The sequence below is a fragment of the Podarcis vaucheri genome (assembly GCF_965113315.1).
Source record: "Podarcis vaucheri genome assembly, chromosome: 16".
Classification (NCBI taxonomy): domain Eukaryota; kingdom Metazoa; phylum Chordata; class Lepidosauria; order Squamata; family Lacertidae; genus Podarcis; species Podarcis vaucheri.
In genome coordinates this window covers 29,873,155-29,895,878 of record NC_138754.1, presented here as the reverse complement: position 1 = coordinate 29,895,878, position 22,724 = coordinate 29,873,155, and the positions used below count along the sequence as shown (strand labels likewise).

The 22,724-nt window shown below is 46.3% G+C and overlaps 1 protein-coding gene and 1 long non-coding RNA gene across 13 annotated transcripts in view; one reads left to right on the top strand and one right to left on the bottom strand.

Moving 5' to 3' along the window:
- The window catches only part of HIC2 (HIC ZBTB transcriptional repressor 2), a 154,723-nt gene extending 132,867 nt beyond the window's left edge, over nucleotides 1–21,856 (top strand). For 11 of the 12 annotated variants that reach the window (XM_082203255.1, XM_082203260.1, XM_082203259.1 and 8 more), the window contains one exon: nucleotides 472–3,431. In XM_082203255.1, the coding sequence (XP_082059381.1) occupies nucleotides 509–2,230 (1,722 nt within the window). In that variant the 5' untranslated portion in view covers nucleotides 472–508 and the 3' untranslated portion in view covers nucleotides 2,231–3,431. Of the gene's footprint in view, nucleotides 1–471; nucleotides 3,432–20,581 lie in introns of those variants that run through there. The other variant, XR_014214495.1, reaches the window with a different exon arrangement.
- Nucleotides 3,040–13,322, bottom strand: LOC309521206. The gene is made up of 2 exons (XR_014214563.1): nucleotides 7,616–13,322; nucleotides 3,040–7,260 (listed from the first exon to the last, which is right to left on the bottom strand). It is a non-coding gene; the product is annotated as an uncharacterized lncRNA (long non-coding RNA).
- Nucleotides 21,857–22,724: the final 868 nt, after the last annotated feature.

Sequence of the window (22,724 nt, the reverse complement as noted above, 5' to 3'; positions counted from 1 at the left end):
GGACTTGGGCGCAGGCAAGCCCCACCCGCAATATAATGCCAGGTGAAGGCACCACCATGCTCTGGCTCTGGGCAATGTTTCGCCCAGGCCTACCATGTATGCCCTTTTGAGCTCCTTGGAGGAGAGGAGGGGTAGAAATGAAATAAATACACTAGCAAGAGAACTACCTACAGGGATGGGAGACCTTCAAGACATGCAGTGTTCTATACTGGGACCCTAAAAGCACCTAATTGTGTATTTAAAAAGATAAATAAAATCTGGGCAGTGTTTGAAATGCATGTAGCAGAGGGATGGGAAACCCGTGGCCCTCCAGATGTTTCCATCATCCCTACCAGCCAGTGTGGCCAGGGATGATAGCAGTTTTAATCCAGCAACATCTGGAGGGCCACAGGTTCCTTGAGGTAAGAGATGCTGGTGCAAGTGGCCAATGGGCTCACTGTTTCGTTCTGTTTGCTTCTCTCTTTTTTGCAGGTAATAAAGTAAACGGGGAAAGGAAGAGAAGGTGGAGATGGAACTGCCAAATCATGCCAAACAACTGCTGCTGCAACTAAACCAGCAACGAGCCAAAGGTTTCCTCTGTGATGTGATCATTGTCGTGGAAAATGCCCTCTTCCGTGCCCACAAGAATATCCTCGCAGCCAGCAGCATGTACTTCAAATCCCTCGTCCTGCACGACAACCTGATCAACCTAGATACCGACATGGTCAACCCCACAGTGTTCCGGCAAATCTTGGACTTTATTTATACTGGGAAGCTCTTAATGACCGACCAGCCTGGTGAACAGAACTTCAATGCTCTCCTCACGGCCGCAAGCTACCTCCAGCTACCCGACCTAGCTGCCCTCTGCAGGAAGAAGCTGAAACGCAATGGGAGGTCCTTCGCTGGCAGGGCCGGCGGCGCCCCCAGCGTCGGGAGACCCCCTCGGAGTCAGAGACTTTCCACTGCTTCAGTCATCACTCGTTATTCAGGGTCAGCCGAGGGGCTGAAGGGCTCTCACTTGAAGGAGATGCCAAAGGGGAAGATCTCGGACGACGAGGTCTTCATCAGCAGCTCCAACCAAGAGAACTCCCATGCCTTGAGTAGGGGGATTGGCAAGAACGGCGGAGATGGGAGTAGCAGCAGTGCGAACGGGAGCAGCGGGGACCAGGAGCTGGGCCTCGACCTGTCCAAGAAAAGCCCCTCGCTTCCCCCGGCACCATCCCAGGACGACACGCCGCACGGCGAAAGCCAGCGTGGCTCCCCCCGACCTGCCTCAGCCCCTGCAGCCAACAGTGCCTCATCGTTTGACGAGTCCGCCGCCGGAGCCGCGCCCAACCTCCCCGACAACTGCGAACCCATGGAAATGGACTTGAGCGAAGACCGCCAGTCCCTCCCGGAAGGCAGCCAGAGAAAAAGCCTGCGCCATTCGTCGCGCAAGAAGGAGTGGCTCAAGAAAGAGAGCGCCTTCGACAGGAAGGAGGGCGGCAAAGGCGGCGAGGAGAGCGAAGGACTGCCCAACGGGATCCTGATGGGCCCCTTGTGCAAGTCGGCGGAGCGGAGCCTCGGCCTGGGCACCTACGGGTCGGAGCTGCCGTTCACCTGCAAAGAGGATGTCGAGAACGGGAAAGAGAACAGTGACGACAGCGGGCAGAGCGAGAGCGAGAGCGGCGGGCACACTAGTGCCAACTATGTGTACCGGCAGGAAGGCTACGAGCCGGTGGCCTTTGGGGACAACCTTTACGTCTGCATCCCGTGCGGGAAGGGCTTCCCCAGTTCCGAGCAGCTGAACGCCCACGTGGAGAAACACACCGAGGAAGACCTGTACATCAAGGAGGAAGGGACGTACGACGACAAAGAGGAGGAAGCGGAGGATCTGTCCAACCCCAACCAGCCCTACACCACGGAGTCGCGGCCCTTCAAATGCTCTGTGTGCGAGAAGAGCTACAAAGACCCGGCCACTCTCCGGCAGCACGAGAAGACTCACTGGCTGACGCGGCCTTTCCCATGCAATATCTGCGGCAAGATGTTCACGCAGCGGGGCACCATGACGCGTCACATGCGCAGCCACTTGGGCCTCAAGCCCTTTGCATGCGAGGAGTGCGGGATGCGCTTTACCCGGCAGTACCGACTGACAGAGCATATGCGCGTCCACTCAGGGGAAAAGCCCTACGAATGTCAGCTGTGTGGCGGGAAGTTCACCCAGCAGCGCAATCTCATCAGCCACCTGCGAATGCATACCTCTCCTACATAAAGCCAAAGACTCTGCAATGAGCTCTGAGCCCACCCGCCATAAACATATACCTTTCCCTAGACTTGCTGCTTTAAAAAAAAAGAAAGAAAGAAAAAGAAAGAAAGAAACAAATAAGGGCCGTTCCCGTCCCTGTTCAGTCATGGGGGGGCCTCAAACAAGCAGAGCTTTATTTCTTTCTCTTCCCCGTCCCCCAAACTCCAAATATACAAAGAAAAGCCAGCCCACAATGAAGCTGCTGTCTCCCCATTTGTGTTTTTCTCCCCCATGCCACCCACCCCTCTTTTTTTCTTTGCCGTTGAGGTCAAGAAATGCCACTACTCTGCTTAAGGTTGTGGGGACATCTAGCTTAACTATAAGCCTATAAGGTGTGGAGAGAAAAGGGGGTGGGGTGAGGTGGAAGAAATTCCTTCCCAGTTGATGCTAATTGGAAATGGCGGCCCAAAGGGGCCGATCCTTGCGATTGGGGTGGGGAGGAAAGACCGGCCGTAAGCTGCTTCACATCCCTCACTTTCCTTTCTTAGCACTTTGGATTTCCGTTTCTAAAACTTGACCCAAGTATTATTCCTCCCCACCCCCCCAATGCAGATGGATGTTGCGCACAGACTTTTCCGGTTCCTGTGGCTATTTTTTCTAGCCATGGGCCTTAATTTCCGCTCACCCCCTGCTCTCCTAACCATTGACATTGGTTGTTGCCCCTAAAAGCTACCAGTGGGAGCATTTCTTGCCACAGAATCCAATTCGTTTTGCTGTTATTATCGTTATTTTTTCTTTTCTGAGAAAACGCCTCAGAATTTCTTTTATTGGCTGCAGTTGAGGAAAATTTTGTTGGTGGCCCAGTCAGTTGACCGTCTCTCACATGGGGGAGAGTCTTAATGAATCCTCAATAGTTTCTGCATGCTTTCAGTCTATGAAAGGTGGCATATTTTTCTTTTCCCCACCCCACCATTATTTTTCAGCGATGGAGTTCGGCCTACTTAGCCGTTGCACACCAAACATGTACCTCTTCACCTCCATGTTTTTGTCCTATACTTTCCTTAAATTTACTTCAACCTTATCCATGACTGAATGGGAGTCGGGTGCCCCTGGGGAATTTACTTCAGCTGAGCAGGGGTCGTCTTTTATGTTTCTCCCCCCCACCCCCCAAAAAAACCAATAGTTCGTATGGATATTCTTTGCTTAGAGGTACTTGTTTTATTAAGAGGGGGGAAAAGAAAATTGTTAAAACGTTTATGTAATTGTTGGAACTGGAAGGTTTTGAGGTAACTCTTAACATAAGAGTTAAGAGTGGGGAGTGGGTTTGATAATAGGCTGGAATTGCTACAAGTTCCTTTAGGTACATCTTTATTTTGTGTGTGTGTGTGTGTGTGTTTAGCTTTTTTCTCCCTCACTAAAGAACGGGTTCGGCCCGTTCCCTTTGCTACCTCTTGAATTCACGAGAACAATAAGATGGTTAGTGAAATATTAGGTGTGGCGTTTTTGTCCCCCTTGCCCCTCTTCCTCCCCCCCCACCCCACCCCTTGTAAGTAAGTGTACAAAGTAGAAACTAAATTAAAACGTTTAAGGGATTTTTTTTGCCACCTCATCCTACCCTCAAGAAGTCCATTTAAAATGAGCATTTTGAAGCAAACCTTGGCCAAAGACAATAGGTAGATTGCAAGCCAGAAGCCCGAGTGAATAGTGCTGTAGGGGGGCGCTGGCTTTTCACCAAAATTACTGATTTTTCTGTCCATGAGGAAACTTTTTTTCTTTTCTTTTAGAGCTTCTGGTCTCTTTCCAGCTTTGTTCTATTGCACCTGGATGCTGTTTTTTTTTTTGTGGGGGGTGGGGGAAAGAATGTCTACCGTCCGTTGCTTTCCTTAACACATCTGGATTAGCAAAAAAAGTGACCATCTGACAGGATAAGGGAACGCCGTTGTAGCAGGCGGCGTTTTCCTCGGATCCAGAGTGCAATAAGAGTGTGTGGGAAGCCCAACCAAAGTGTTTCATATCCTCCCTTTTCGCTGAGGGGGTGGTGGTGAGGGAGATGGCGGGGGGTGTGGTATTTTTTCCTCCGGCTCTTTTCATGATGGCGGCCATGGTAGTCGTCAAGGAAATCTTAAAACGCACGCCGCACACGGGTTGGAAAGTTCGGAAGAGCAAACCTTTCCAATGGCCTCTGTAGAAGACTTCCCAGCCAACAGCTGCTATAGGTTTTAGAGGAGCGGACAGAGTCTATCGCCCGCCATTTTGTGGCCCCTTGACTTTGTTGGCGTGACTTTTTGGGGAAAGCGATGGCTTCCCCACCACCATTGCCCCCCAGTGTGTTTGGGGGGGGAGTGCGGTGGTAAAACATTTTTTGCAGTCCCTTTAGAATCATCCTGTCTAAAATTGAGTAAGGTTTACATTTCCCCCCCGCTTTAACTTTCTTGCTCAAAACCATTGTTCTCTTTATTATTATTATTATAATTATTATTATTAATATTATTATTATTATTATTGGTAGGGTTCACCAAAGCCCTATGTCTTTTTTTTTTCTTCAGAAAAGGAAAAAAATCTTGTGTCTTTTTAAGTTTAGACCAAAAAAAAAAGAAAAAAAGTTGAGCGTATTCAAATAAAAAACAAAGATAAGCTTTCATTATTATTTTTCTCCCTCCTCTCCCCCCCCCAAAAAAAAACTTTTTTTCCTCTTAAGAAATAGACCATATAAAGTGTTTTGGGTCACTCAGACCTGCATGCAGGAAAGGCTTCCGGTTATCCCTAAACTCTCAACTCCCAGCCAGCAAGGTCAATAATATTGGGTGATGGGAGGTGTAGTCTGGAAATATTTGGAGGGCCACAGATTAAACGCAACCATATTTTGTCTTGTCACGTTACAAGAAAAGGTTCCTTCCCCATTCCGTATAACTTTGCCTCACGCAATGTCGGGCTGCTTTCTAATTCCCTTGTTCCAGTGTCGCCATTTTGATTTTCATGTAGGTTTTGTGAGATGCTAACAGAGCACTGATGTGGAGCGATTCGTTCTAAGACCACACCACCCCCGAAAAAAAATCATAAGATCCATTTCTTTTCCTTTTTTTCTATTAAAAAACAAAACACTACCGTTGGGTTGGATACAGACTTAAGTCATATGGCCCTACTGACCTCAGTAGGACTAAGTCTGGATTCAATCTGCTGTCTGCTTTGTGGGAGGCGATGAAAAAAATAAAATAACGTAGCCTGTAAATCTTCACCTTCAACCCTGTAGGCAACTTGGGAGTTCAGAGCGGGGAGAGGCTTTCCCACTCTTTTTTAAGCATCCTTTCGTGTGCTCCAAGTTGCTCACACACATACATGAAATTAAAAGGTCCTTGCTGACTGTGGAGCTCCATAATAAAGACCCGCTAGAGGTTAATGGATTGCAGTGCCCCTGTGTAATAGACCAGACCCAGTTGTGTTGCAGGTGTTAGATTATATGAGATCTGTACTGCACAGCCACCATAGACGTTCACGTAGAGATATCTGTGGTGGATTTGGTGCAACATGCCTTGCCAAAGCCAGATAAAAACTAAACCAGCACCTGTGAATTCATACTTTCAGGGACGTAAGGCCTCGATCGGCAGGGTTGTTCCCCCCCACCCAGGAGCCAAAGGGCACAGGTGTTGATTTTTATTTTATTTTATTTTTGAACAGCGCAAACCGACAGGGCTCGGGTCTTCCCCGTCAGCTTCCTTCTCACGTTATCCAGACCCCTTTCTACTCTTGAGATGCCTTTGGAACCAAGTCCTGAGCCAGTAATCTGGTATCTGAAGCCAAGAGTTGAGATCCACTCTGCTTTTTATTCCTACCTCACCCTCCAAAAAAAAGAAAAGAAAAGAAAGCAGAATGCCTAACTCTTTCTCGCCACACACCCCCTGCTTTTCCTGTTGCAGTTACAAAGCAACAGCGGTTCTCTCCATTCCATGCCGCAGTTTTTGCGCGAAGGTTTTCCTCTTCCCCGCCCAGCGCACTTTCCTTTCAACTGGCAATGACCACGATTAAAAATAGCATTAATGCCAAGGCAAGGCATCGCCCTGGTGGTCAAGACCCGTCCGAGGCGCAACAGACTTTTTTGCTGAGCCAAAGGAGCAAGTGAATTACGAGCGGCTCCTTAAACTTTGTAGCACCCATTCCCACTTTGTGACATTTTTTACCACTCCTTCCCTCCCCCCTTTCCGGTGGCCAAGATGTGCGCTTAAAAGTATTCTTTCTGGGAGGCAGGTGCTGCAGGGAATTGCATCTTTTGTCTGGTTGTATACATAGCAAGTTGCTGTTTGGTTATTAAATGTCCTCCTGTAGTTCTCCAAAGAGGAGCTCAAGAGTTGATCCTATGATCCCTCAAAAAAAATTTATTTCATCCAGTAGTTGTTGGGGGTGGGCAAGGGTAGAAATGTTAGGCTTGATTTGGGTTTCCTTTTGCTAATGGTTTGAAATTTTGGAATCTTGGAAGTTTCAGGACCCATTTGTTGTCGGGTGTGTGTCCCCCCCTTCTTATTCATTAATTATTGTTAAAGGAGCCTCCTTTTTATTTTATTTTTTATTTCTTCCCCTCAGCACTTAACATGACAAAAAGTCTGTGTACAGCGTGAGTATTGTACAAAAATGGGGAGGGAGAGTTTCTCCTTTTTCTTCCCCCCCCCCCTGCATCCCCCTTTTTTTTGAAAGTAGTTGTATAGAGTTGTGTTCCATATAATACCGAATGATGACTTCTTTCCAAATTGTGACAATAATAATGAAAAGAAAAACCGAATAATACTCAAAACTTCAGGGACTGTTCAGGGCTCATTTAGAGGGTCTGAACACTCAACTGCATTTGTACGACATAGTATTGTATCAAGCATTTTCTGTATTTTAATGAAAAAGCAAAACACTAGTTTCATATTTAAGATTTTAAGAGTTTGTTGGGTGGGGTGGGGAAGGAATTACATTTTTTTGGTTCTGTTTTTTGTTTTGTTTTTTTGGAGATACAGAATGAGCCTCCTGAGGATTTTCTTTCTTTCTTTTGAAGTGCAGGGGCCTGGCAGCTTGATGATATGCTTTAGTCAGTTTAGATCCAGAATGTTTTCGGAATAACAGGAGAGGAAAATAAAGAATAAAGTAGAAGAAGTTGTATTAAAAATAAAAGAAAAGATAGCTCATACCCAAATCCACAAAACTATTTTTTAAACCAAAGCACATTTTGAAATGAGTATGGAACCTCGCTTGGCTCAGAAAAAAAAATTAATATATTTATCTCATTGTTTACATAAACTTCTACAGTTACAGACCTCAACAGATCTAGGGGCCAGTCAAAATTAATCTTTGCTTTTTCCATTGGTTTAGCTGTCAAATGGCTTAACACAATTTTGTTTAATGGAGGGGCATTAAATTAAATATATACGTATTTCTCACCAACTCTGTTTAGGAAGTAATCTGCATTCCACCACATTTTTCGGATGCATCAGGTGTCGGAGGGGGAAAGAGTCACATAGGCCTCACTAGTTGATACCCTGAAAACAGGAAAGAGATTTCCATTCAAAGCAGTTCAGGGACAGACAGGATCACGTCGAGGAAGCAGGGAATTTCATAGAGGCGGGCTTCCATCTGTTAAAGCTGCATTGCATAGGAAGAATGGCATCCATTGGTGGTTAATACATATGGTGCTGGATTTGAAGGGTTTTGTAAGAAAGGGAAAGAGGGAGATAAAGGATGTGGATGGATATGTCCTCCAGCAATCACATATCTGAGTGGGGATGGTGGGAGCAGCAAATGATGGAGAAAACCAGGGGGACACTGCCTTTTGGAGGAGGGCAAACAGATGCCTAACGTTAGCCAAGAAGCTGGGCTGCTGTTCTTCTTAGCCCCTGCTAATGGGAAATTGCCAAATATAATATTTATATATATGTATATATTCCAGCCGTGGGCTACTCTGAAGAGCCACAATGTTTTCAGAAGACACCAAAGAGCTTCTGACAAGTAGCTTTATTTTAGAGGATTAGCCTCAGAAAGGAGGAAGGGCCTTAGCTGGTCCTGTACCGAAATGTCCACAGGTATTAAAAGGGCTCAGTAATCAAAAGGCCAGCCTTGGGCAACCTTTGAGAGGTAGTCTTATCTGGTATGTGCCCTCCCTGGGTTCAGATGCATGGGCGCATATGCCAAAATTGCTTAGATTCCTACCACTTTCTGGTTTTTTTCTTTCTTCTTTTGACGATTTGGATTAGTTCACTCCAATGAGGCTTGGGCAGGGATGGGGAGTTGACATGCAAGTCTCCAAATCAGCAAGTCTGCCTGACCCAGTTCGCAGTCTGGTGGGCACTATAGAGGAAGCACACCACTTTCTATCTCAGTGGGGTGTGTTAAATGCCATGGACCTCTGGGCTACCCAATGTACAACATGGATGAGAAGCCATTTCTTGTCCTGTTTACGAGGCCTGGTGTTTCCGTTCCCTCTCTGGTGGTTTGGCCAGACTGCGACCTGGGTAGGCAAGATCCCAAGTTGTAGTGCTCACGAGTGGAAGTGCTCTTTGTATATTCTTGTTTTTTCTAAAGGAAGAAAGAAAAAGGCAATGCAAGACATACAAAGTATTTCCATGTTTTAAAAAAGGCATGCTTAGTTTTGCATCTTAGATAAAAATGAGAATGACCACCGAAGAAAATTTATAATTATGAAGCTCCCACCTCCCAAAATTATACACACTTCTCCACTTGGCATTTTTTGTTTAATTTAGTGCTGTTTTTCCACTTAACGCCAAAGCCACCTCATTATTATTTTTTTCGGAGAGAGGGGAAAAAACCTACTTTGGGGTGAGAAGAGGCAGGAGAAGCCTGATGGAAAACAAACAAATTAATTTTGCCTGGTCTTGAATATCTAACAAAGATGGTGCAAACACTATTTGACAGTGTTGTTTTTTGTATCAATATGTATGTGCAGTAATGAATGTATTTATTTCTCAAAATTCTGTATGCACAGTTTTGCAAGGAAAAAAAGAAACTCAGAGCATTTGCAAAAGATGAAAAGATGTGTCCGCAGGGTCTTTGCTACAGGATTTCAAAGAGTAAAAATAAAATAAAAAATGTATTAAAAAGTTTTAAAACTTAAAAAAAACAAAAAAGAATCTCAGAGACTCTCAGCATAGCCATAAACCATAGCCTGTGAAGACAATACAAAGACTGGACTTTTGTAGCTTTTTTGCATAGAAGACGGATTTGTTTTGCTGTATTTAAATGTTTCCAGTTACAATGTCATTCTTATACGATTTCCTGTCCTCTTTTTTTCTCTCTCATATGTTTGTGTGTGTGTGTGCGCGTGTGTGCGTGTGCAGATGTATACACGTGCGTGTGTGAGCAAGGATGTCAAGCACTGATTTTGAACAGTGCAGGTCAAAGTCTGGGTTAGCAGTATTTTTATTTTTTACCATGTCACTTCTGTTCTAAAACGCAGGAACGTCAGGCCTGAAAAGGAAACACCTGGGGCATTTGGTGATAGCTGACAAAACCTATGATCTGAAGTGGAGCAGTGGTGTGGGACGTGGTCAGGGTTTGATTATCATGGCAAGAAAGAAAAAGAGATGGGTGCAGGCAGTGTGAGCCATGTTCCATGCTGGTGCTTGGATAGGAAAATGTCCCAGCCCATTCCAATGTCTTTCCCTTTTCCTCAGTGTTTACAGTGCAAGCAATAATGGTCAAATATTTTGGCATAGAGATGAGGTTAGCAAAGGGGTGGGGGGAATAGGTTACAAAGGGGGGAAATGGATTATGCACCATGCTTGTGGATGTTTTTGACGTGATGCGGCCGCAGTGTTCCCATACTACCACATGCTCAAACATTTCTTGTTATCTGGGACCGTTCACATCATTTCATAGCGCCTGCCCAACCCATCGCCAAAAGGGACCACAGCTATTGTGTTAAAGCTCAGGCAATGGGGAGTCTCCTGCCACGTCCCAACAAATTCGAGTTGCAACCAATCTTTTCCTGCTTGCATCATGCTGTCAAGATGAGAGTTGTCATTCCTCCCGCAGGGCAAAAGCATTATGCAGCGCAAGGATGCTGAGCCTGAGAAATGACCACAAATCGCCTCTGAGAGCCCTGCCGTTCTAAGTAGGACAAGCAGGGTCTCTGAAATTGGGGGAATTGGCAGTTTAAGGGCCAAGATGGACCTGTTCAGTCAAGTGCTGCTAGGTCTAAAGATCTATGAAGACATCAAGAGACGCAGTGCGCAGATAACATGGCATGTGTAGCGCCAGAACAAGGGCATTGGATTCTGCCCATTACCGGGATACCCCTTATTTAAAAGGGCAGAGAAGGCACATCTGGAGGGCCAACTTGGATCATACAAGCGCGCTGTGTCTCATCCCGATGGGTGCCCAGCATTAGAAATGTACAAGGACCGTCTAGTCTTTGCCTGCCTGCTTTTTTCCTCCTCCAAATTCCCCTCCATCCTGTGCAGGGTTCCAGATGTGTACCTGCTGAGGAGGAAACAGCTGGTGGGGTGAAGCATTAAGCACCCCTCTTTCTTCTGGGGTCCTGTCCACCCATGTGGTTGCTGAGAAAATGTTACGTGCCAGCTGCCACCGCCGTGTAAAACTCGCTTCTTTTGAACCCGGAGTCTTAAAAAGCAAACCTTTTTGCGGGGTCTTAAGGCAGTAAGATTGCAAACCCCCTAGAAATCGAGCCCTCGGCGTTTCACTGCTGTGGGTGCTGTTTTCCACCCCTACAGGCGTACGTTGCACAGGCATCTAGGAAATAAAAGCCTTTCAACTAGATATATTCAATACGCAGTGACATTAAAATGAAGACCACAAAAACCTTGCAGCCACTGACTCATTGAACAAGTTGCTTTTCCAAGCCTTCCAGGTTTTCGGACTACCAACTCCCATCTGCAGGCCCAAGCACTTGGGAGGGCACCTAGATGGGGAAGGCTGCCTACCTACTACTAGCTAAACCTTTCGCTCGATGCAACGCTGAGTTTTTGTCCCAGTCCTTCAGTCCCTCCTGCTGGCCTTCACTCCCATGTTCTCGTAAGCGTTCAGTTGGGGTGAGTGGGTGGGGGCTGGCTTCTCACGCACAATTCCTGAAATGCTTTCCAAACGAATTACTTTCCTTTCAATGGGAGACGCTCCTAGGATCCGGAGTGAGATTTCCGTGCTGTGCCGGACTTCCTTTCCGAGCTTCATGTGTTAATGGGGAATAATTTTCCCGTTTTTCTACCTCACTCATACCTCCAGTGGATGTTGCAATACTTTTCTTTTCTCTTAACTGTCTTTTAGAACTCTTGGAAAGGATTTGGAGGATGGGAACTTCTTTTTTTAAGGCGTCCCACTCATTCTCTCTGCCCCGCCCCATCCTCTCTCTGCTACCTGTGTTGAACATGTGGTTTGGGTGCACCGACTGCCATGTTTTATATCACAAACAGGATAATGTAAGGTGCTTAGGTTAGTGCAAGGCATGGTGGGAAAAGTCACAACAAGACAGTTCATAGGTTTTGCTCTTACCAGCAAACGGGAATATATGTCTTGCATTCTGGATGTACACACAACTTTTATCAGTTGCAAGATAATGGTCGTAAATTAATAAACCGAGCTTTGGATTATTCAGATTTTTCCCTTCCCTTGGGGAGGGGGAGAGGAAGAGCCACGCTTTAGTGGGTTGTTTTTTTTAATTATTATTATTTAAATTTCAGCTGGGAAAAGCAGTGGTGCGTCCCCCTCCCCTGCCTTGTTTAAGCCTTAACTCTCTGCCAGACCAAAAATCCCAGATGTTTCCCTCGGCACGGCTGATGTTCCTCTTGCAATGTTCTGTTGATTTCCTTCAAGAGCTTGAATTCAGGTCAGAGTTGCAGGGTGCTGTGGCTCCAACTCAAGTGTCATATTGGGGAAAATAAAAATAAAAAAACAGAAATTATAATATGATCTCAGCATTCAGAAATTTGCAGTCTTAATGTACAGTGATGAGAAACTGTTATTTTATGAACTTTTCATTAAAAGGTTGATTGAAAATTAATAATCTCGTTCCTCTTTTGGTCTCGGCATGCTTGCATTTATATTGTTGTTGTTTATTTTGTTATTCTGTTAATTCCAGCATGAAGTCACCGGGTGGGTCTCAACAATGTAAAATGCAACATTAAAAAACAGTTTAAAGCCAAATACAGTCACAAGAATTGGGGGTTTTCTAAATTTTGTGTGTTTGTGTTTGTCACAGACTTGGGTGAAGTGTTTCCTCAGCATACGGCAAAAACAATAATGGTGCAAGATGTACTTTTGTGAGAAGGGAATTCCACAACTTAGGGGCTGCCACAAAGAATGCCATCAACCTGGACTGGACCATCCCAAACTTCTCAGGGTGGAGAAACTACCAAGAGGCCCCCATCTGCTAATCTTACACTAGAGAAGGAAGGAGGGAAGGAGATGATCTTGTGTGAAAGAACACACACTTTGTACAGATCAAGTATTGTGTACGCAGACTCTGCACTCGTTGAATGTTACGTGAAAGTAGCCCCAAGTGTACGACACATCTATGTACACAGGTACGAAGATTGTAGGCTCACTGAATGCTAACATGTGACCACTTAGAAAAGTGTTTAGACTTTTCCTTCCGATTAAAAAGCTGGCGGGAAGCCACATTCTGGAATGTATTTCAAATCTAGATACCCCCCCAAATGCAGAGATGAGATACCACAATTCAATGGAAGGCTAAAGTGATACAAAGCTTTTTTGGAGGAGGGGGGAAGGCAGCTAAGAGGGAACATAGTAGGATTATTTAATATGTTGATCGTCCTGTCTGGACAAAGCCCAGATCCCGAACTTAATTGGAACGATCCAGGGACTCGGCTACATTAGTCAAAAAACAACAAATTGAATGTGTTATAAACATGCAAGACTAGATGGCGCCATAGAGCAGGAGTTTTTTGTACGTGATTTTCCATAGGGGTCCTCCCCCCCCCATCTTTTGTTACAACAATCCAATTTTTGACTTATTTATAGCGTTCCCACCCCCCATGTGTGTAGTTCCACCCCAGGTTGTATACTGAGCATGTCAAGGCAGCTCTGGATTCCTTTTCACTGAAGTGACCTGGAGACATTAAGAGAGGAAGGGGAGGATATTAAATGTGACGTCTGTTATGGGGGAAGATGGAGGCAAAGAGTCTTTCCTGCATTGTATCCCCACCACTGTTTTGGATCTTAGGTCTGTGCAACATCCCTGATTTAGGGCCCAAATCGGGTCAAACCCAATCTGGATCATCAAAGAGCTGGGGAGGGGGGGACACTATATATACACCTTTTTCCCATTTCCCTTAGTACTGTATTTAAAAGACAATGCCAGCTGCCTCAAGAACTTCAGTTTGTAGGTGCGGTAGAAACACTCCAAATCAGTAAACTGTTCCCAAAGCTTTGCTTACCACTGCTCATGCTGTCCAACATTTCTACAATTAAAATAGGGATGTCCTAACCATACCCTAAAAAGGGTGCGGGTGGCGCTGTGGGTTAAACCACAGAGCCTAGGACTTGCCGATCAGAAGGTCAGCAGTTTGAATCCCCACGACGGGGTGAGCTCCCATTGCTTGGTCCCTGCTTCTGCCAACCTAGCAGTTCGAAAGCACGTCAAAGTGCAAGTAGATAAATAGATACCATTCCAGCAGGAAGGTAAGCGGTGTTTCCGTGTGCTGCTCTGGTTTGCCAGAAGTGGCTTAGTCATGCTGGCCACATGACCCGGAAGCTGTACGCCGGCTCCCTCGGCCAATAAAGCGAGATGAGCGCCGCAACCCCAGAGTCGGTCACGTCTGGACCTAATGGTCAGGGGTCCCTTTACCTTTAACCATACCCTCCCACATTTGCTCATGAAAACAGGGGCATCCTAAGGAAAAGTGCAACATTCCAGGATCAAATCAGAAACCGGGACAGCTTCTTTAAATCTGAGACTATCTCTGGAAAATAGGGACACTTGGATGATCCCACATAATGGTCTTACAGTGTCGGGGAGGACTCTTCCTTTAAAATGTGGCAGGTCAGCCTTGGAGCTTGTCGGAGCCCTCCTGCCCATTCTGCTGAGTGGGTCCCTGGGCCCACTGAGCATCTAACTACACCTTGCTTCACTGTTTCCAGGGGTAGTGCCCCCCCCAACCAACCAACTATCTCCACTGGGTTTGCTGCTTTCCAAACCAGAGCAGCTCCCGTCATATATTCCCCACTTACATTCCCTAAAAGGGCATAAGATCCAAGCCTAATATTTAGAGATGGTTTCCTGTGTTCCTGTGTTGTAATGCTGGTTAGATGCACTCCCCCCCCCCCCAGCTTCACTTCCAGCCCAGCTGTGTGTAACAATCCTTGACATGCTGCCATGCATCCCCCTGCCTCTTTAAATTCATCCGCTTCCCTTCCTCCCCCCTCCCCCCAAAGCATCCGCAAGGCTGACTATATTTTAAAGTGACCGACTGCAGGAGCTTTGAATTTAGTCTGTTTCGCCGCCGCCGCCCACCCCCCTTCCTGGCAGGTTGCAAAGTCAGCAGCCCTGGTTTAGAAAATCAACTTTATATGTCCTTGGAGATGTGCTTCACCCAACAAGGTTAAAGAGAAGGACAGTGAGGAATGGGGCAGAGAGGGGAGAGGGATGAAAAGCTGCTGGGGAAGGGAGAAGGAAGGTGTTTGGCTGAGGCTAGGCACCCTGGTTCCCCCTCTGTAGGTGTCTCTGCATGTATTTGTTTGATTTGATTTGATTTATAATAATAGTCATATACAGTGGTACCTCGGGTTACATACGCTTCAGGTTAGATATGCTTCAGGTTACAGACTCCGCTAACCCAAAAATAGTACCTTGGGTTAAGAACTTTGCCCCAGGATGAGAACAGAAACCGCACGGCGGCAGCGGGAGGCCCCATTAGCTAAAGTGGTGCTTCAGGTTAAGAACACTGTCAGGTTAAGAACGGACCTCTGGAACGAATTAAGTCCGTAACCAGAGGTACCACTGTATTCATAAAAGATACCAGAGTGGTTTATGGCCAGAAACAGCAATGTTTCCAAGTACCAGTTGCTGGAATCCACAGGGGAAAGAAGAATGCTCTTTTGTTCAGCTCCCTGAAGCTAAGCATATTCCCACAGGCATCTGGTTGGACACTGTGAGAACAGCATGCTGGACAAGATGAGCCACTGGCCTTATGTTCTTATACAACTATTGTACACAAAGCCACACAAAACAAAGGTTAAAAACAGAAATCCACTAACGCACACACCCCCGGTCTAAAATTACCTGACTGTTTCACTGGGATACCTAGGGTGCTGTATTGATTGAATCCTGCTATGAGTAGACCCATGGAAATCTATGCTCTTCATCTACTCAGGATCGTTTCTTTCAGTGGGACTGCTCTGATTATGAATGGCATTGGAGGTCACCCATGGCTTGCCCCTTCCCCCCGCCTTTCTAGACCTCAGAGCTTCCCTGCAGGCAAGGCACTCTTCTCACACAAATGATAACCATCACAAAAATAATAAGGCTGCAAACCTTCCATTGTGTGCTGCTAGCCTTGATGGCTGCGCTGTGCATCCATGGTCAGAGGCTGCAATGCTCCTGAATGCCAGTTGCTGGAAACCCCAGCAGGGGACAGTGGCATAGCATGGGTTGACAGCGACCGGGGCAAGGCAAGTATTGCACCCACTGACCTGTGAACCGTGTTCTGCGCTTGCCCCACGGAAGGTGCTAATAAGAGCGGCCAAGGGCCGCCTCTCCACCCCCCGAGAAACTGCCTCACGGGCAGGGCTGCTCTGCCTAATAGGCCTCACAGCCGCTGCCCTCACACGACCACCCTTTGTCCTTCCTGTGCATTCACCTGCATATTTTGCCTTCACTTTGGCATTGCTTCAATGGGGGCTGCATGCAGTGGGGATGAGAGGGAGGGAAACGGATGGCGTACGCATGCGCATTCAGCTGCCTAATGGCGTCCGTGTCACCCAAGCGATCGCAGCTGCAGAGATATGAAAAGAAGAGTCGTTCCATTTGTCACTTCCTGGTTCGCATGGAAAAGCCGTTTTCGACAGAGTCTGGCACAGCTGCACTGAGACAGCACGCAGTGTAGAAATTTTGTGCCCCTAAGAATTTTGTGTCCAGGGCGATTGCCCCTGTTCCCCCCCACCACGCTATGCCACTGCAAGGTGAGAGTGCTCTGGTGATCAGATGCTTCCCACAGACATCTGGTTGGCCGCTGTGAGAACAGGATGCTAGACTACATGGGCAGCAGGCTCTTCTTATGTTCTTGAAAATTGAATTCTTATGAAAATCAGAAATAAATATGCTGAAGATCAATAGGAGTGGGTAGGTTCCCTAAGATGCACTGGGTCCTTTATTACTTGGGGAGGTTTTACTCTGACCTAGTCAAGGGAACAAATCCTTACTACAGAATGAACATTCCGCTTGGTTTACTTGCGGGGTGTTTATATGCCTTCGCGATAATCACTCACACATTCTGCAATTTTCAGTGCATTTCCCCCCATCCCTTTCCTATCTGGTATGCTGCAGACCTAGACTTCTCAGCATGTGTGTGGATCACTCTTGCAAAATACGGACAGTCTGGAGGCTTCTTCAAAAGCTCTCTGCACCCTGGTATGTGGTTCCAGCCTCAAAGGCCACGAAACACGACAATTCCCAGCCCCATTTTCTAGACGTTAGAATGGCGCTGTCGTTTGCAGAACCATCTTCTCCCTACCCCTCTGTTCCTGGTTTTTCTTTTTTTCATTGTCTTTTACTGCGTAAGCATTTCACAAAGGGCTAAAGCGCGCCAGTCACTTGGCATTGGAATGTCAGCTGTTTTAAAGAAAGCCTATTTACTACCCTTGCCATTTCATCCCAGACCTTTTTTCTCTCTTCCCCAGCCCCGTTTTTTCCGTGATCTATAGCACACCGGGGCTTGCTTTCTTCCTTAGACCTGTTTAGTTTCAATGTGTCTAGCCTGTGTGCGTATGAAGTGTGGCATTCTTGCCCTCCATCCTTTGATGGACCCCTTCCCCTCCACCAGCCCATATCAGATAAATCTCTCTTCCCCCAAGGCTCCTGGGCTTGGCCTTGCTGGTATTTTTCCTTTCCTGTTGAGCAACGTCCAGTGACTTCTCCCCCTCCTCCTCCTCCTCACAGTCACATCTTTTTACAATCCACATTTTACAATCCTCTTTGGTATACGCTTCTCCATCCCACTTGCCCGCCCGCCAGTTCCCGGCATCGGCATGAGGTCACGGTTGGCTCGCGGGTGTCACACGATGTCTTCAAAGATGCTTTTTGGAACGGGTTCCTCTTTGGGGATTAAGGCCACAGATGGAGCCTTATCGACATTCCACTGTTCGAATCGGCACGAGGGGGAAGAGCAACAGGCCCCTGTAATGGGTCTTGGGCGTGGCGGGGAACATCCGAAGGGAGATAATATGGAATTTGGCTGAGCTGGTGGTTTAAATGAGTGTCAGAAGGGAGCTAAGAGTTGTGCCAGTGGGACAGAGGCAAGGAATGCGTCAGAGCCCGGAAGGGTGCTGATTTCTGGTGAGGTCCCATCCCAAAACAGAAAGCCTTTTCTCTCGCTTCATGTCTAGGAGTGTTTCAGGGATCAGCCAAAGAGAACTCTGCCAACCCAGAGCCCAAGAATAACCCACTGCTCTAAGCTACAATTCTGCAACTCCTCATGTGGGTGCAAGCTTCCTTATAGAGTCAGACGATGGGGCCATCTGCCTCAGAATTGTCTACACAGATCAGCAGCAGCTCCTCAGGTTTTCAAGCCTGGGCGATACAGTCGTACCGTGGAAGTCGATCAGAATCCGTTCCAGAAATCCGTTCAACTTCCAGAACGTTTGACTTCCAAAATGCGGCTTCTGATTGGTTGCAGGAAGTCCACATCATGGTAACGGTTTCCTAATACTCAACATTGTTATTGTTATTAATATTAATAATATACCACCTTATACCTGGAGGTCTTGGGGTGGTTCACAGAACAAGATCAACATAAAACACTACAATGTATATAATCAAAATAAAAGCAACAACCCAATAACACCACACACACACACACACAAAAGGAGGCACATTTTAAAGGGCATAGGATGTAAATCAGGTCAACCAAAGGTCTGGTTAAAAAGGAACATTTTTGCTTGGAACCTAAAGGTGTATAATGAAGGCACCAGGCAAACTTCCCTGGGGAGAGCATTCCACAGACAGGGAGCCACTGCAGAGAAGGCCTGTTCTCGTGTTGCGACCCCTCCCCCAGACCTTTCAAGGAGGAGGCACATGAAGTAGGGCCTCAGAAGATGATCTCAGGGTCCGGGTAGGTTCATATGGTCCTGAGCGGTTTAAGGCTTTATAGGGGAAAACCAGCACTTTGAACGTGGCAGTATATCACGAATCATGATGTATGCGCGTGTAAAAAATTTGTGATATGGGGGAAACCATGAAGCCAGTTACCTCTCCTCTCATGATTCCTTCTGCCCCTGTTGCTCTGTACTATAAGATAACATTTGTAACAATATGTTATAGGTAAGTAAAATTCTATCAGTTTTAGACCCCTAAGTAGCAGGTTCCGGGGCATTACCCCATTCACTTCTACATAGTTACATCCTTATTTCAGACATCGTGATATATTGATATATCGTGATGTTTAGTTGTGGGTATATCCCAGTGCTGAAGGCCACACATCGCTCCGCTCTAACAGACATCATGATAGATAATTTAAAAAAGAGCAAGGAGGTTGCATTCCCTCACCGCATCTCGAGTTGGCCATGGGAGAGGGTTAGGTTGGTGAGCAAAAGAAGAGGCTTTCAGGTCAGAGAGTGTTTTCCAGGTATGCACACATTTCATGCCCCCATCACCATCGCCTCTTGTTTTGGAAATTAGGAACCGTTTCCCGAGACGTTTGTGGTCACCGGAGGCTCTGTGCCGAATCCAATTGTTTTGTTTGACTGGCAGTGGCTGGTGGCCAGAGGCAGCTGCTCCCCTTCTCCACCCCCGCAGCCAGAGGCCAACACGGAGGAATTGCACAACACAAACTTGATCTGTATTTTCCACTGTTTTTTGCCTGGCAAAACAGTCTTCCTCCTCCCCCTCCCCCTCCCCTTTCCCCCTTTTCTCCTCCGTACAGCTGTTTTCCATCTATGTTCAGGAAACATACATCTTTTTTCTTTCCTTTTTTAAAAATAAAACCCCTCTCTCCCTCTGTTTTGTGCCTCTTGGGTCCCGCTTTATGAGAAAAATCTCATCCAGGATGTTGGGGGTGGGGAGATTGGCGGGGTGTGGCGGGGGCAGTCTATGCCACAAGGAAGTAGCTGCGAAATAACTTTAGGTTCCTGGAGGCGATGATGCCAAGGGACTGCCTCTATCCGCAAAGGCCCAGGTGAGCCAGAGGTCACAAAAGCTCCGGTGCAGAGCAACGGTCTGTTAAGATGCTGGAAGGCCGATGGCATGCAGGCGTCCACCTTCTCCCTGCTGTTTCCCCTCCAAGCTATCTTTCGACAGCATCCCATCTCGTGTGGAGCAAATGGTGCGTGTTTTCTCTCTCCTTCCCCTTTCCCCCCAAACTTTCCCAAGCTGTAAAACTCTGTGGGAAGGACAAGATCTCAAGGCAAGACGTAAGCACTTGTGCTATCTGCAAAGGCCTTGCCCATCTGGACTGCTTCCTCCTGATAGGTGGTCAAGCTGGGTCTAGGCTGTGTAGGGGTGTGTGAGTCTGTTAATGGAAGGTCGGAAGATTCAGGAGAGATTTAAAAAAAGGACTTATTCACACAGAGCTGTAATAAACAAAATCTGCCCTTATTACCTTATGGGGGACACGAGAGCCCTTATAGAGTCCGTTGTAGGTTCTCCATCGGTAGGAGAAAATAACAGAGGCCAACCAGAGAATATTGAGAAGCAAAGCAACTAGTAAGCCTGATCTTTATTGAACTGTTGCAAGAGGGTGCTCCCTTCACACGCAGAAGGAAGAGGAGGACCCAGAACCAAGGTGTACCTGCCCTTACATAGACATTTTAAATTGCCTTCCCTGGAGCTCAAGACCACCCACCCCCCGCAAACGCCATACCTACATCACAGAAAAGGTGGTCTACAACAGAAATTTGAATGTTGTTGTTTTTCCAATCTGTCAAGGATAATGCCTTATCTGATTGCCTTTCTTAGTAGTCTGGCCATTCCTTTGAGATGGTGATTTCCCAATTCCTGAGACAATGGGAAGGTTCCCTCACCCCCTCCCTCCTTGCAGAGAAATCATTTGGTCAGTTTGGGAGTCAAAATGGTTTCAGGATGGTCTTCTTGTGCTGCTCCAGACATGTGGTCCACATATCTATGTACGTGCTTGGTTGGTACATTATATATATATATATATATATATATATATATATATATATATATCCTTAATTTTTTTATTTCAGAGCATAGTTAAACCACAGAACTCACTCCCACAGGAGGCAGAGTGAGGAGAGGAGAGGGCTGTCAAAGGCTACTAACCGTGATGCACAGCTAGACGCAGCAATGCTTCTGGATCCCAGTTGCTGGAAACCACACAAATCTGGGGTTAAATCCTGCTCGCTGGCTTCCCACAGTCATCTGGTTGGCCCCTGTGACAATAACATGCTGAACGAGACAGGTCATTGGCCTACTCCTCAAGACTTTTCTGAACTCAGTTTCTCAATTTTCTACTATTAAGTTGAGTTCTCCAATCAATTGCATTCTTAAAATACTCAAGAACGTTTGTCAGTATTTTAGTGTGGCGTTTTCCCAAATAAACACATTTTTTGCATGTGGTTTTGACTGCTCTGCACACTTTTGCAAGTGAATTTCAATACCTATTATCTCCCTTCCCATATCCCCTATCCCATATCCCCTATTCCCTATCTTGGTACTGTGCCCACATACAGACTCCATAGCTTCATTATCAGACGTTGCACCCCTACACGCCCCCCCCAGCCTGCCGCAGTCCTGCTTGCTTTGTTTACTATGTTCTGGATAGATTTAAAGCTCACACACTATGTTGTGACATTTTGGTTGGCTTAAGGTGGATTTTGCCTATTCTTATTGGACAACACAACTGCTGTTTACTTTTTGAATAGCTTTATTGTCTGTCTCCAACAAGATCAAAACAGATGCTGGGCATGTCACCCAGCTACAGCAAAGTACAGCGCCACCTAGTGACTATACCACAGGATGACACTATCCACACACCCATTTTGTAAAACAAGGCGATTTCCAAAGCTGGATCATCCTTTCGTGGGAGTCCTAGTATTGCTTCTGTGCATACTTTGGTGTGGCTAGCCATTCCTTCAAGCCTTTGTGATCTAGGGAAGTGGTGAAGAAATGTTCTTGAGCAATGAGGTGCATGGTAAAAGGAGATGTCTGCTTACTAGACACACCACAAGTCGGTGGTGCCATCGAGATAAGACAGTAGGGATAGCTTACTTCAAAACGTGGTAAATTAAGTAATACAGATTGTAATCTGAACACACACCCATGGCCCCCAAAGTCTGTTAAGGGATGGGCAAATATATCCATGTTAGTTTCTTTCAGTTTCTCACTTTTCTCGTCTGGTTCAGCTCTCCACATTTCCACGTCAGTTTGCAGCCTTAAAAAGAAAAGGCTACTTCTGAAAACTCAGCAGTATTTTTGTGCAATGTCCATTCTCTGTACACATTTTATATGCAGTTTTGCCCAATATACACATTTATGCAAAAACAGCTTTCAGAAATGCAGTAGGTCTTTGTATGTTATCTTCAATAATAAATGGACGTATCTGCACATTAGATGCATTTTTGTACCCATTACTTGGCTGGGGAATGGCACTGAAAAATTTGGAGGACAATTTTCAAAGGATGGATATGTTCTGGTTTGTGTATCCCCACCCCAGATGGTGCCAATGTGGTAAATTCGTCATCAAACATGAACAGAATTTAATTTCTTCCCCCACCCTTCGTCCAGAGTTTAAAATTTATTGTTGTTTAGTCGTATCCGACTCTTTGTGACCTCATGGACCAGAGCACGCCAGGCCCTCCTGTCTTCCACTGCCTCCCGCAGTTTGGTCAGACTCAGTTTGGTCAGCTTCGAGAACACTGTCCAACCATCTCGTCCACTGTCGTCCCCTTCTCCTTGTGCCCTCCATCTTTCCCAACATCAGAGTCTTTTCCAGGGAGTCTTCTCTTCTCATGAGGTGGCCAAAGTATTGGAGCCTCAGCTTCACGATCTGTCCTTCTAGTGAGCACTCAGGGCTTATTTCCTTCAGAATGGATAGGTTTGATCTTCTTGTATTCCATGGGACTCTAAAGAGTCTCCTCCAACACCATAATTCAAAAGCATCCATTCTTCGGTGATCAGCCTTCTTTATGGTCCAGCTCTCACTTCCATACATCACTACTGGGAAAACCTTAGCTTTTACTATACGGACCTTTGTTGGCAAGGTGATGTCTCTGCTTCTTAAGATGCTGTCTAGGTTTGTCATTGCTTTTCTCCCAAGAAGCAGGCATCTTTTAATTTTGTGACTTCTATCACCATCTGCAATGATCATGGAGCCCAAGAAAATAAAAT